Source organism: Girardinichthys multiradiatus, chromosome 3, assembly GCF_021462225.1.
Source record: "Girardinichthys multiradiatus isolate DD_20200921_A chromosome 3, DD_fGirMul_XY1, whole genome shotgun sequence".
NCBI classification, from domain to species: Eukaryota; Metazoa; Chordata; class Actinopteri; order Cyprinodontiformes; family Goodeidae; genus Girardinichthys; species Girardinichthys multiradiatus.
Genome location: NC_061796.1, coordinates 17,426,167 through 17,439,865, shown reverse-complemented (window position 1 = coordinate 17,439,865; position 13,699 = coordinate 17,426,167). Strand labels below are relative to the sequence as shown.

The following is a 13,699-nucleotide window of genomic DNA, read 5'->3' as shown; positions in this document are numbered from 1 at the left end:
GCCTCACACTATAAGCTGCTTTGTAGTTACGCTGTCATTTTTTCTTTACCTGAACCACACTAAAAAGATGTACAGTGAAATAAAAGTGTTGCTTTGAAAATGTGACACCAGCAAAGTAGATATTTAACAGACACACTCCACTGTAAAGTTATGGCCAAACATTTTTAAAACTGACTGAAATTTTGCTTTTTACAAACATTACTGCTTCACTTTTGTTAGGTCTTTTTGTCAGCTAATTTTATAAAATACAGATGTCCAATATTAAACATTTCAGAAGTGTTAACTATTAAGAAATACATCAAGTTTACAGAAAGCACCAATAGGTTCACACTGGGATTAAGTTCTGGGGATTATTGTGGTCATGAACCCAAAATGTCAATGTTTTAGTCACATTTGCCTTGTTCATCACCAAATTGATCCTGAATTGTTTGGCAAAATTACCCCTGGAGAATATGTTAAACCCACTGCTTTGACGATGCTCCAGTTTTCGGTATGACACAGGATTCAAGGTAGTGTTCCCCTCCTCTCTGGGTAGTCTTTCCTTCAGACGTCAAAAGCAGTCTGAAGGGGGCTTTGCTTCTTAAAGTTTTGAACAATTTGATTTAGGTGCAATCATATCAGCAATATCTTAGTGAAGCCCTTTTGATGCAAAGCAAGGATGATGGCACGTATTTTCTTATTCCAGTATGTAAGCATCAGGAAATTGTATGACAAAATAAAGCCACAGGATGATGAATGCTGATTTCAGATCATCTAAGCTCTGCCGGTGGTTAAATTGCAAGAAAGAATGAGTGCAAACTAAAGCATAAAGAAGACCACAAACAGACCAATGAGATGCAACATTGTTTATTCTAAATTAATGTCTACAGTGCATATCTACAGTACAAAAAATGCTGTAAAGTCCTTAGTCTTACATTCAGTTCATATACAGCAGTAATATGGCTATGCTCTTAAATTTGATGAAAGAGACACACTAAATTTAAATACTTCAAAACTGAATGCTGTCGATTAGTGAGGTCAGAATCCCACACTTGCGAAGACAAATTTACCATAAAATCTTACCTTTTATTTATTTTCCTCTGCTCACCCTTTGATTATTATTTGATTTGCTCGACTCATTAGTTTGTTGTTTTCCTTGTTTTTAATTCTGAATGATGTTAATTCTATAAATGTGGCTTTGTTTGAGGTAACGTAGACTTCATGAAGTTGGTATTCAATATCAATGTTTATCTTTTGTATACAGTCTATAAGCAATAATTTAAATATTGACATTTACACATTGCAATCATGTAAATATATGCACATTAAGTGCACTTCAGTGCTTGTTAAGATGATGTTGTACTGTACCTCAATTGTCAAAGTACAATTCAGAGGATTACACGTTTAGTACAGGCTGCACAGCTGATATGATTAGTGGATACATGGAAAACATGTCTTAGGTTATTGTTCAACCTCAGTATTCTTGCAATTACATTTTTTTCCCACATGCATAACCTGAGCTTTACAATGAAGTCCTCTTACCTGACAGAAAATCAAACAGTATGAACTTAGTCAAAGTTTAGCTGTCAAATTCTGTTGATGAAGATGAGCTTTGTTACAGTTTAAATCAAATCATTTTTCATTTTAGGTCAAATTAAGAATGAGAACAATGTCTTTATGCTCCTTGGTCCCTAAACATTGTTTTTCTAAGGTGACAGGTTGACAGAGAGTTTTAATACCACTACATGGGGCATCTTTCTGGTACATTCTGAATAAAACAAGGAATACTTGGCTTCATTCAAGCTTTGTTGTCCAAAATATCTTCATAATGTCTTACATGTACCAGGCAAGTTTACATTAAAACACTGTCCTCAACTTTGGTCAAACCAGAAAGCAAATTAACTCTTGTAACAACCAACATGTCAAAATCTAGTGAAGGAAGAAATAGATCCAGAGCTCAGTTTGTCTCTCCTTTAGAGCTGAGAAGCTCAATCAGCTGATCTGCCTGCAAAATATTAGAAAATGCAAACAGATGTTAGATATTCAGGACTATTTCTTCTTCTGTGTTTGTGTTCCTGCATTGACAAATTAGTAACATCGATACTCCAAATACCAACAGATTTCACACCCACCCACTACCTTATCTTCCATCTTAAATGCACATAGCTCATTGTAAGATAATAAAAAGCACAGTCCTTGTTTTTCACTGTGATCCTAAGCAAACAAACAGAAAACCAATGAATAGTTTGCACTTCTACAAATGTATCACAGCAAATGTTACCAACTTTAAAACTAGAAATATTAGGGCTTTGACAGAATAAGGTTTAATTTTGAGTACATTAAATGCAAACTCTTTCGTAACTCAATGGGTTATTAAACAACTGTGATTTGAATATCTACTTGTTTCTATTTAAAATGAAAAAGCAGCAATTATTTCTACTGCTGCTGCTGCAAATAATAAAAAAAAAACATCTGTTATGCACAATATTACACAGGACACTTGGCACTCTAGGCATTTGCCAACTGCAGAAATAAACCTGTTAATAAGAGTGATGGCTGGCCTAACAGTTACTTTTTCAACAACCAAACGTGACAAAAAACTAAAAACAGGAAGCAAATGTTTTCACAGCACTGTTACAGCTCTTACACAAAGTACACATTTATTACGTTTATATCTGGGTCTGCTGACATGTCAATGGTTTACCTGGGACTGAAAAAGAATTTCATTTATTTATGATAAACCTACATTCTGAGCAATTCTGCAACTTACTGTGACAAACCAGTAGGAATTGAGTCTATAGATGAGGCGGGACATGAAGCCCATTTGACTGACAGGCGCCAGAACATGAAGGTGTAAGTGTGTGACAGAACAGAACGGAGGCCAATGAAAACCGAACCTACAGAGAAACGAAACACACGAGATACTTACTGTTACATCTGCTACACATATTGCATCACCATCGTTCACTCATCAAAAGGTGATCCCCTACATTCACTTCGGTACAATACTGAATGTTGCTAACCTGACATCAGTGAGATCTGTTACGTTGTTTTTCTGTAACACATCCTCCCCGACATCAACCATTTGCTTCACTAGAAATAACAACAGGGAAATATTTAGTTTTTTCTTAAACGCTCTCTTTATTTGCAACAGTCCTTTAATTTGAGAGCTCTGCACAAACAGTGATCACATGTTGGAAGTCAAAAAACAACACATAATGAATAAGTAACCTCACCTAGAGGCACATGTTCTTTGTTGAGTGATTTACAGTTTCCAATGTGTTTAGTTGGGACCACCAGGTAGTGATGTGGAGCTCCAGGTTTAATATCCTTGAAACAGGAAATATCTCCATCCTGCAACACATGTATGTCCAACAATTACCAATTTGTAGTTTAGAATTACCCACATGTTAGCCTGTGTCTACATGGGATTAACATATTTCTCCACTGTGTGCACACAGTGTTCCTTTAAAGTATGTAAAGGTTTGGAGAAGTACAATGAAGGCTCTTTTCAGGTCTGGATGAGTATAGAAAAGAAATCTGAGCATGGAAAAATATTGTATTTCCAAAAAATTTTATTTCCCAAAACTTGTGTATCAATCTATTAATTTGTCTGTTGTGTATATATCTATAAATCATCAAACTGTTAATTGTTCCTCTGTCTGATCATACAGTAATTAATCTATGTTTATTAATTATGTTTATTCATAATACATCATTTCATCCACTCACTACGCATCTCTCTGTTCATTCATTATCCATTGAATATCCATTTGCTATCAATTAATCATCATTCCATCCTCCATTATTCACCAATCCACTAGTTATTATCCATCCATCTGTCCTACTGTTCATCCATTATCCTCCCATCTATTGTCCATGTAGATCCTCAGTAATCTGGGTGGAATTTTGACACGAAACATGGGACCCTGTTTCCACCAGAGGGGGATATGAGACACACAATAACCACACGACGACTCTACAACACAACAATTAAATCACAAAAACACAGTTTGATCAGCGATGTATTCTCTGCCTCATTCTGAAAGAGTTCAATCTGCTTTTCTCAAAGTCTGCTAACAAAATCAAGCGAAAGCTAGCTGACTGTCAGCTAAAACTAAATCAAGAAGCGAAAGTTTCTCACGCTGTGGAGAAGCTCTGTGCCCATTTCATTGTTGACAATCCTGCAGAAAATACACTTCTTGTCATATTCCTCCGCTGGTACACTGCTGGGTTTGGTTGTATGACTAGCCTGAACAGACGGTGAAGGCTGATCCTCGGCCATTGTCCGGTAGCATGAACTGTCAACATTCAGGCCAGAAAAGTCGATCCCAGATGCGCCCTTCTCAGGGTCGGTTTTTCTCAGACCCCACCACTCTCAGTGCTTTAATGGTTCACAAATGTATATATTCTAATACACTAGCGTCTTAACCTAATCGTAACCTCAAAGTCAAACTACACTGACAAGTAATTCAATCAGAACTCTTTATTATCCTCTGTCCAGATTTGAAAAGGAAGAGAACTTGGAAACGTTTACGCATGCGCCAACAGGAAAACTTTGACAGGAAAATATCTATGCGCTCGCCACAGATTTCTCAAATGATTTAATAGGTCTCATTAAATGGTTGTCCTGAATAATCAAGGAATTATAAAGTAAATTGCCTCTAAAATAAGTCCAAATGTAATATTCTTGTTTAAAGTTTGCGCCTATTTATCACATCCAATTTTGAAAAGATGTTTTAAATCCGCTTAATAGTCTACTAGTATTAAGTTTAAATGTCTGCGTCACAAAATAAGCATTTGTTCCTATTTATATTAGATCTCAGGCACAGAAACCGAAGCTTACGAGCCAATGTCAGTTACTTTGAAAGGGGTTTCCTTGTCTTTATGTGGAAGTGGAGGAGTCAAATCTCTGCTTCTAATCCTGGAAATAATTTCTTCAGGAAATTATTTTCACAAAACGTTTGAAAAATGCTAATGCTAACTTAAAGCATCCTGTATAATGCTATTAGTGCATTTTTATCAGTAAAACTAAAACTCTGTATTAACAATTTAAATAAGAATATCTCTCTCATAAGTCAGTGTTTGTCAGTGAAGATGCGATTGCCAAAACCGTGCTGGACAAGTATTTCGCTGTACACTTTGTTGAGAAACGCTGTAACAGTTTTGATTTTAAAATACCATTTCTTCCTTTAAAACTCTATTATATTCAGCGAATCCTTTAGGATTTCTTATGGTTCCTAAAGCGGATAATTTCTCTAAAAGCTGCATGTGCACACTTGGCCCCCTGCTGGCCACAGACGGTTTAACAGCCAGTGATATCTTTATCAATATTCTCAAGTCTTGTCCTACAAACGATATAAATGACTCCCAGGTAAAAGGCATCAAATAATCTTAATAAATCAATTTTAAATGGTCATAACATTTCTTTTTTCATCTAGATCATAATGGGTATGTAACATGACAATAAAATGGAACGTAATATTTCTTGTCAAATGTTAATCAGTAAATTATTTTTCATTGTTTTATTAAAGTATAATTACAGGCAAACAATTGATTTCAAACTTCTACAATGTATGAGGTAAGGGCCACTTTATGTGCTTGTGCAACTCAAGGACTCCAGTCATTAATCTAGGGAGTTAAGGATTAGGGTTGATGGAAAGGAGGCCTTTCAAGCGCCAGACCTGGAGCTCCTCACCAAAGATAAGTTATCAACATAACATGGGAACATCCATGAAACTGCTCAGCAATTATTTGATCACTGTAATATGCTGATAAATATGTTTTTATTGATCATTAACAAGATTATATACAATTTTTGACCTTCTAATTAAACCGATTTGTAACACTCTTTTTACGTTGTCTTATATACATATATATATATATATATGAAGAGCAAAGGACATTTTGTAGACTTGACCGTTAACACTTACATTTCACTTCCTCAGATTTTTGTGATTACAGTTTCATTGTGGTTTTAGCCTAACCTATTTGGTTCTCACTTCCTGCTCATGCAGAAGCTAAGATACACAGATTTACGCCTTGTACTATTACTAGTACTGTGTCTGTACCATAAAATACATGATGTTACTTGAGAAAATAAGCAAATATATACAACCATTCCCCCTGTAAACATACTTTAACCTTATTTGCAATGAAATCATTCCTGTTCACTAAAAATAAATAGAAAATTTAAAAATTTTTAAAACCTTTAAACAAGACAATTTGTGTCTGTGATGCTTGACAAAATCAAAGCAGGCCACTGCCAGGATAAAGCTTAAATGGTTCATTTTCCAGCTTTACAATGAGCCGTTAACGTTCCCACAGCCACATTTAAACCGACCACAAAGTGCACTCACGAAACCAGTCTCATTGGCTTCGTACAGCACGTGGTATGCAATTATCCGGGTGCAGTTAAGGAAGGAAGCTGATGTTTTGTCCAGATTCAGCAGTCAGTTTGGGTTTTGAAGTGTCGTAACTTTAGAAAAGAAAACTTCTTTGTTTGATGTTGCCATTTAGCTCTGCACAGTCCAGACTTCAACATCTAGAACAGTGAAGTCTTCATGCATGGAAAGAGGAGCATTGTAGAAGGTAGGACAGGAGAAGCTCGCACCGTGGTACAAATCAGCTTCCAGCCAGAGGGCAAACCCACCCCTTAAAATGAGAAAACATGAAACTTAGAAACAATTTTTTTGAAATATACAGGTCCTTCTCAAAATATTAGCACATTGTGATAAAGTTCATTATTTTCCATAATGTCATGATGAAACTTTAAGTCATATATTTTAGATTCATTGCACACTAACTGAAATATTTCAGGTCTTTTATTGTCTTAATACGGATGATTTTGGCATACAGCTCATGAAAACCCAAAATTCCTATCTCACAAAAATAGCATATTTCATCCGACCAATAAAAGAAAAGTGTTTTTAATACAAAAAACGTCAACCTTCAAATAATCATGTACAGTTATGCACTCAATACTTGGTCGGGAATCCTTTTGCAGAAATGACTGCTTCAATGCGGCGTGGCATGGAGGCAATCAGCCTGTGGCACTGCTGAGGTCTTATGGAGGCCCAGAATGCTTCGATAGCGGCCTTTAGCTCATCCAGAGTGTTGGGTCTTGAGTCTCTCAACGTTCTCTTCACAATATCCCACAGATTCTCTATGGGGTTCAGGTCAGGAGAGTTGGCAGGCCAATTGAGCACAGTGATACCATGGTCAGTAAACCATTTACCAGTGGTTTTGGCACTGTGAGCAGGTGCCAGGTCGTGCTGAAAAATGAAATCTTCATCTCCATAAAGCTTTTCAGCAGATGGAAGAATGAAGTGCTCCAAAATCTCCTGATAGCTAGCTGCATTGACCCTGCCCTTGATAAAACACAGTGGACCAACACCAGCAGCTGACACGGCACCCCAGACCATCACTGACTGTGGGTACTTGACACTGGACTTCTGGCATTTTGGCATTTCCTTCTCCCCAGTCTTCCTCCAGACTCTGGCACCTTGATTTCCGAATGACATGCAGAATTTGCTTTCATCCGAAAAAAGTACGTTGGACCACTGAGCAACAGTCCAGTGCTGCTTCTCTGTAGCCCAGGTCAGGCGCTTCTGCCGCTGTTTCTGGTTCAAAAGTGGCTTGACCTGGGGAATGCGGCACCTGTAGCCCATTTCCTGCACACGCCTGTACATGGTGGCTCTGGATGTATCTACTCCAGACTCAGTCCACTGCTTCCGCAGGTCCCCCAAGGTCTGGAATCGGCCCTTCTCCACAATCTTCCTCAGGGTCCGGTCAACTCTTCTCGTTGTGCAGCGTTTTCTGCCACACTTTTTCCTTCCCACAGACTTCCCACTGAGGTGCCTTGATACAGCACTTTGGGAACAGCCTATTCGTTCAGAAATTTCTTTCTGTGTCTTACCCTCTTGCTTGAGGGTGTCAGTAGTGGCCTTCTGGACAGCAGTCAGGTCGGCAGTCTTACCCACGATTGGGGTTTTGAGTGATGAACCAGGCTGGGAGTTTTAAAGGCCTCAGGAATCTTTTGCAGGTGTTTAGAGTTAACTCGTTGATACAGATGATTAGGTTCATAGCTCGTTTAGAGACCCTTTTAATGATATGCTAATTTTGTGAGATAGGAATTTTGGGTTTTCATGAGCTGTATGCCACAATCATCCGTATTAAGACAATAAAAGACCTGAAATATTTCAGTTAGTGTGCAATGAATCTAAAATATATGAATGTAAAATTTTCATCATGACATTATGGAAAATAATGAACTTTATCACAATGTGCTAATATTTTGAGAAGGACCTGTATTGTAGCACATTTAATAGTTAGACATTTTGACTATGTCTATTTTTCACTGGAGATTCAAACATGAACTGACTTACCCTCCTCCACCAATCTGCAGAGATTCCCAGTTGCCGCACACAAAGTAGGAGTTCTACCCACTCCACCTGTATTGCTACAGAAAATTCAAATAAAAGATTTAAGAGACTTTAAATTTTAATAGTCCACTGGAAAATATTTTTTCATCCATGTATTTGGCTTACAACAATAAAATAATCTATTGTCTATCCAATTAGTACTAGTATTGGGTTCACATATTTATGCTACTCTTAGAGTTATTCTAACAGGCTCATCTTTAGCAATACTATTGAAAGTGTGAACTTTTTTCCTTACTATACTACATTTATTACAGCACATTCAGAGATACAAACATCTCCAAAAATAAAATTGAACCCTACCTGAAAGTCAGGACTGAAGCTGAACAAGAAGATCTCACCAGTGCCGTAGAAATATTTACTGACTCTTAATGGATCCGAACAAAAAGCTCCAAACACCTGAGAAAACGTGACACCAGTTTGTTACTGTTTTTGTGCATGTCTTTGATGACCAGCAGTACAGCGCTGTCCAGATCAGCCATGTTTCTGTAGAGCGTCCTCAGACTTGTTCCATGGACGGTGGTGCTCTACAGCAGTCACCATGGATAACCCTGGGTCTTAGGAGGCATGTGAGCAGAAAGCTTTGGGAAAAGCCGTTTTTGATCAGATGGCATCCTTAGACATCTCACTGTAGACCCGCTGATATAAAGGAGCACTAAGGTGCTTACCTTCTGTATGTGATATTCATCTAGCAGTTGGATGTCATGTTTCAGGACAGTGAGTCCGTCCTCAGACTCCTGGTAATCACTCTCTAGCTCATATCCCACTGAGCTGCACAGACTCAGGCTGTGCTTCAATCCCTTCACTGTGATGATCTGCAACAGGGTAGAAAGATGCAGCAAGATATTAATAAAATAAATGTGATATTGTTTTATTTTATTTTTTATTTGTCCTTGTATATACTCATTTTCACCTCAACATATGGCTCTGTACATGGACTGGCTTAATAAAATACCTTGATATATTCCTGCCTTTTCCTCATAACTCCTGATTTCTCTGTCATATTTTGCACTCTGCTGCTCAGGCATATGTCTACTCTTGCACTTTTATTGGTTGGGAACTTTGTTCTGCCAATGACCGTTGATTTTCTTTCTTACGGGAAAGCAAAGCCTGTTTCTGGGATACAGAAAAAAGGGTTACCGAGGATGTCCATATAAGGAAGGTAGAATTTCCCACAATCTCATGGCCAACTGCCAGGCCCATGCTTCTTCTAGTTACAGTAAGAGGAAGGAGGGACTAAGTTTTCTCAAGAAACGCATGAACATCCTTGTGAGCTACACCAAAGCTAAATCTCCGGTCATTAACAGCACGTACATTCCAGATTTTTGCAGTTTTGAACTTGTCGACAGTGTTGCTGAAGAGCTTGCCAACTGCGGCAAAGACTTTGCCCTCTGCAGGATGATGGTTGGTGTGCTGGTCTTTCCTGACATAGCAAGATTTGTAATGCTTCTTGATGCCTGTTGTGTACATATCTGGTGACCATTGCACAAAAAAGGTGTAGAGGTGGTTAAGTCTGTGAGCAAAAAGGCAAGTATAATGAAAATTACTCATAGAAAAAAGTAAATCTGTACTTCTGCAGCTGCAATGAGGGTGTTAATTTATGAGACTTACCATGCCTTCAACAAATAGTACAGTAGTGTGCAAAAGTATCACGAGTATCAAAAGATCACCAGTGACAGACGGAAGATCAACACAGCCTTCAGTGCAAACAACCATAGACATCTATGAAAACAAGCCTGCATGTTTAAAGCAGTTGCCGGTGTAATTGTTTTAGGAATAGCAGTTTAATAAAACACTGGGAACTGTTTGACATTGGAGTCAATTTAATCACCTTTGGTACTGGCCTGAGTCTGATATATTTTTAGTTTGATTTTTGCTGTTAGTTTGATTTTCTAATTAGCACTCAGCTACTCTATTTATCTAAACTGAGACAACTGTGAGTGTTGTCTGCCGAATGCTAACAACTCCACAGAACATAAAAAAAAAAAAAATGCTATTTTTCTCATTAATAAATCTGTTTTTAGTCCGTTGTGAAAATATGAATAATTAACAAACAATCAAAAAACTAAAGAACAAAAGTCTTTATACATTAAAAGCTGCAAAGGATGAAATGCTTGTTACGTTTCACATCAGCCAGTGCTGACATTACACCTAAACCTACATTTGAATCAAGAGTTTTTTTGGCTGTCCATGAAGAGGTTTTCTACCCAAAGTTTTTCCTGATAAACCAATTTTATTTAGACAGTTAATAAATATCAACCTATTATAAACATTACCTCTTTTTGTCTCTGTCTTTCTGAAATTTAACTCCAGAGCTTAACCACAACAACCTCTTTCCCCGTAGTGACGAAAATATTTAGATGTACGTTATTTTTGCATGTCAGACAAAAACAGAACCAAATCCAGAAGGTTTCACTGTTTCCTTGATGAAGTTTAGTTTGAATGCGTGCAAATTTCCCTCATTCTAAAGAAAACAGAATGTCATGCAAACTCAAATGCAAATTAAAAGGTTTAAACAGATCCTACCACACAGAAAACGGAGCATCCAATTTGTCAGAGCTACAGTGAGAACTTGTTTTACCCACTCTCCAATGCTGTAGATCACCCCCATGATGCACTGAAGATAAGGCTTTGATGGTAAAATGTAGCTAGATGAAGAAAACTGACTTTTAAAAGCTAAGGTACCGAAGTACCGAAGAAACAGTTCCACTGTGTGTTCACCATCCCTTCTCTTTTATAAAAGATAATCAATTAGCTAAGATAAGCCACTTTAAACCAACCCCCAACTGAAAGCTCCACACGGCCTGCACGTACTCTGTAAGCTGTGGCCAAATGGCCAAAGCTGGTGAAATATTAACCTAACCTGTTCTGTAGCTGTTTTGCTTCCACTACTTGCTTTTTTTTGGCACTGGATTTCGCTTAATATCTCACAGCAACATTGCCAAAATAATTTCTGTGGCAGAAATTTATAACAACCGGAAATTGTTCTATTTTTCGCTTAAGTAGTTAAAACTACATAAAAAATTAACTTGTGCTGTTGTAACTGAAATATGGCTTAGAATGATATTCAGTGGATTTATAAAAAGGGCCTGGCCAATCGGCTCCACAGCATACCCTAAACCAAGACAGGCTAACCGGTATAATGTAGACATGTGAAATTTGGTATGAAGGTCCAAAACAAGAAGAAATGTGTGTTGCAGGTATGTCCTAAAACCAACAGAAAGTCGGCCATTTTGGCTCAAAGGGTAATTTATGAGCGTTTTTGACATTTTACACATGACAAACTTTGACAAACACCTCCTAGGAATTTTGAGCTATCGGCAACAAATTTGGTCAACATCCCCTTAAGGCACAGGGGATTAAATGTTGTCAAAATTATGAGTTTTTGTGCATGTCTACCAGATGTGGCCAGGAAGCCACTTTTCTCAATTGGTAAGGTCCCTCTCTAACCTTCTTGACCTAATCCACTTAAAATTGTGTCAGAATACAAATGAGTTGGTTTCTCTTGGACATGGAGACCTTTCACTGGAGGTTGTGGCTGTGACGGTGCAGTGAAGCCTGACCTCATGCTGTGGCCATACATTTGGTTCCAAATTCCACATATATCACCTAACCTTCACCAAATTCAATATGATCAATCTTAATCCAGCCCCTAATAGATATTCAGCCACATTTTTGGAGGGGATGGCCTAATTTCTCCACAATACCACCTAGAAGCATTAAAACAATCAGCCCCAACCCATGCCTTGATCAGGGATTATAAAATTTGGCACACGTATGTAACTTCTTAGGACCTACAAAAAGTCTCTTGGAGCCATGATCCAAACTCCACAGGAAGTCAACCATTTTGGACCTGAGCAAACTTCTGTGTCCTGTCTAGGGATCAGTCCAGGTATTGGGAAAAGTGGGAACGTTCACTCCTTCAGTTGGCCCGGTTTGCTTCATACAAAGTCATGCAATTGCAATGGATTGTTTTAGAGGAAGTATTTTGCTGATCGAAAAGAAAAAGAAGCTTGAGGAAGAAAGTCTGTCTTATATGGGTTTCTGTTGCTGCTTTGTTGTTTAAATGTAGTTGTGCACCTGCACTTCTTCACTACTACTATGAGACATTTTCAAACACCTTCGTCTTTGGATTCACACTCTTACTGTTTTTCCTCTACTTCTTCTTCTGTTTAAATGCACTGCTCTTACATTACATCCTGTCTTCCTGCTTTTTCTACGCTGGCCCAGCATGCATTCAGCCTGCATGCAAACTGCTCCAGGGTCTGGATAAAACGTGATGAGACCAGCAGTAGTATCCGTGCCATAGTATGGTTCTTTGGTTCGTTTCAGGGTCCAGGGTGGGTTCACACCAGCTTAATCTGCTCCAGAAACCAGATTCTGACATGGTACAAAGCGTTCCAAAAGTTTGGTATGAAAGCACCGTTACAGACGTCAAAATGACATCTGTAACAGGTGTATTGGAAAGAATTGGAAATAATTTAATTGATTTAAACATGAATTCATATGTATTGTCTCTCCGATGCCACTCTGCTGTGAGGTTCAGGACGGAGGACCCTGAATTTCAGCCAGAAACAGAATAAAAGTTAAACGATTTATTCAGGAGCAGCGCACAGATACTCAGGACTCCACCAGCCGGGAACCCGGGATCACTGGGAACAGAGAGGCAGGTTAGTGGCTTGAAAAAGCTTAGGTAAATATATATGATTTCAAAGAAGCCACCCACCTTAACAGAGTCCGTGTAGGACGGAGGAATCAGAATAGGCTCCTTTGCGGGGTGCGGTCCTGGCAGTCTCCAGACCGGGAGGATCGGTGCAGAACACGCCGCAGCCAGAAGTCGGATTGCCAACAGGGGGAAAGATCCAAGGCTCGGTAGTCAAGGGGGGGGGGCAGTAACTGGGTGAAACCAGGGAGGCAGACTCAGGTAGACAAATCCAGGGGTGAGGCAGGAGGCTTTGGTCGAGAGGCAGAAACAAGGTTGTGATCCAGAGGCGAGAGACATCCAATGAGGGTCAGGCAAGGCAGGGAAATCCAAGATGCAAAAAGTGGTCAAAAACGTGGTCAGGCAGGAAGGAATGCTGGACATCTACTAACTGGTAGGTTTTCGAAAATCTGGCACTGTCTGCCTGTCTGAGGGCTGAATATAACTGCAGAAAAACAGGTGCATGGCATGACTGATTGCACTCCAGTGCAGCAGCAGACAGGTGAAGCAGATTAGCTGATTACATGAAGACAGAGCAGGCAGACGGGCCAGAATCATAACATCTGCAAAGAGTTAC

The 13,699-nt window shown here is 38.7% G+C and overlaps 1 protein-coding gene and 1 pseudogene across 2 annotated transcripts; both read right to left on the bottom strand.

Moving 5' to 3' along the window:
* Positions 1-830: 830 nt before the first annotated feature.
* On the bottom strand, positions 831-4,508 carry hint3 (histidine triad nucleotide binding protein 3). 2 transcript variants are annotated; one of them, XM_047361226.1, is made up of 6 exons: positions 4,124-4,260; positions 3,793-3,958; positions 3,216-3,333; positions 3,003-3,072; positions 2,750-2,876; positions 831-1,984 (listed from the first exon to the last, which is right to left on the bottom strand). In XM_047361226.1, exons 2-6 carry the CDS (start codon positions 3,832-3,834, stop codon positions 1,937-1,939), a joined length of 405 nt encoding a protein of 134 aa, XP_047217182.1. In that variant the 5' UTR covers positions 3,835-3,958; positions 4,124-4,260; the 3' UTR covers positions 831-1,936. The 2 variants fall into 2 exon arrangements, with proteins under 2 accessions (XP_047217182.1, XP_047217180.1); XM_047361224.1 differs by lacking the exon at positions 3,793-3,958 and having other exon boundaries at positions 4,124-4,508.
* Positions 4,509-5,463: 955 nt separating this feature from the next.
* On the bottom strand, positions 5,464-11,223 carry LOC124865974 (annotated as a pseudogene).
* Between the last annotated feature and the right edge of the window lie 2,476 nt (positions 11,224-13,699).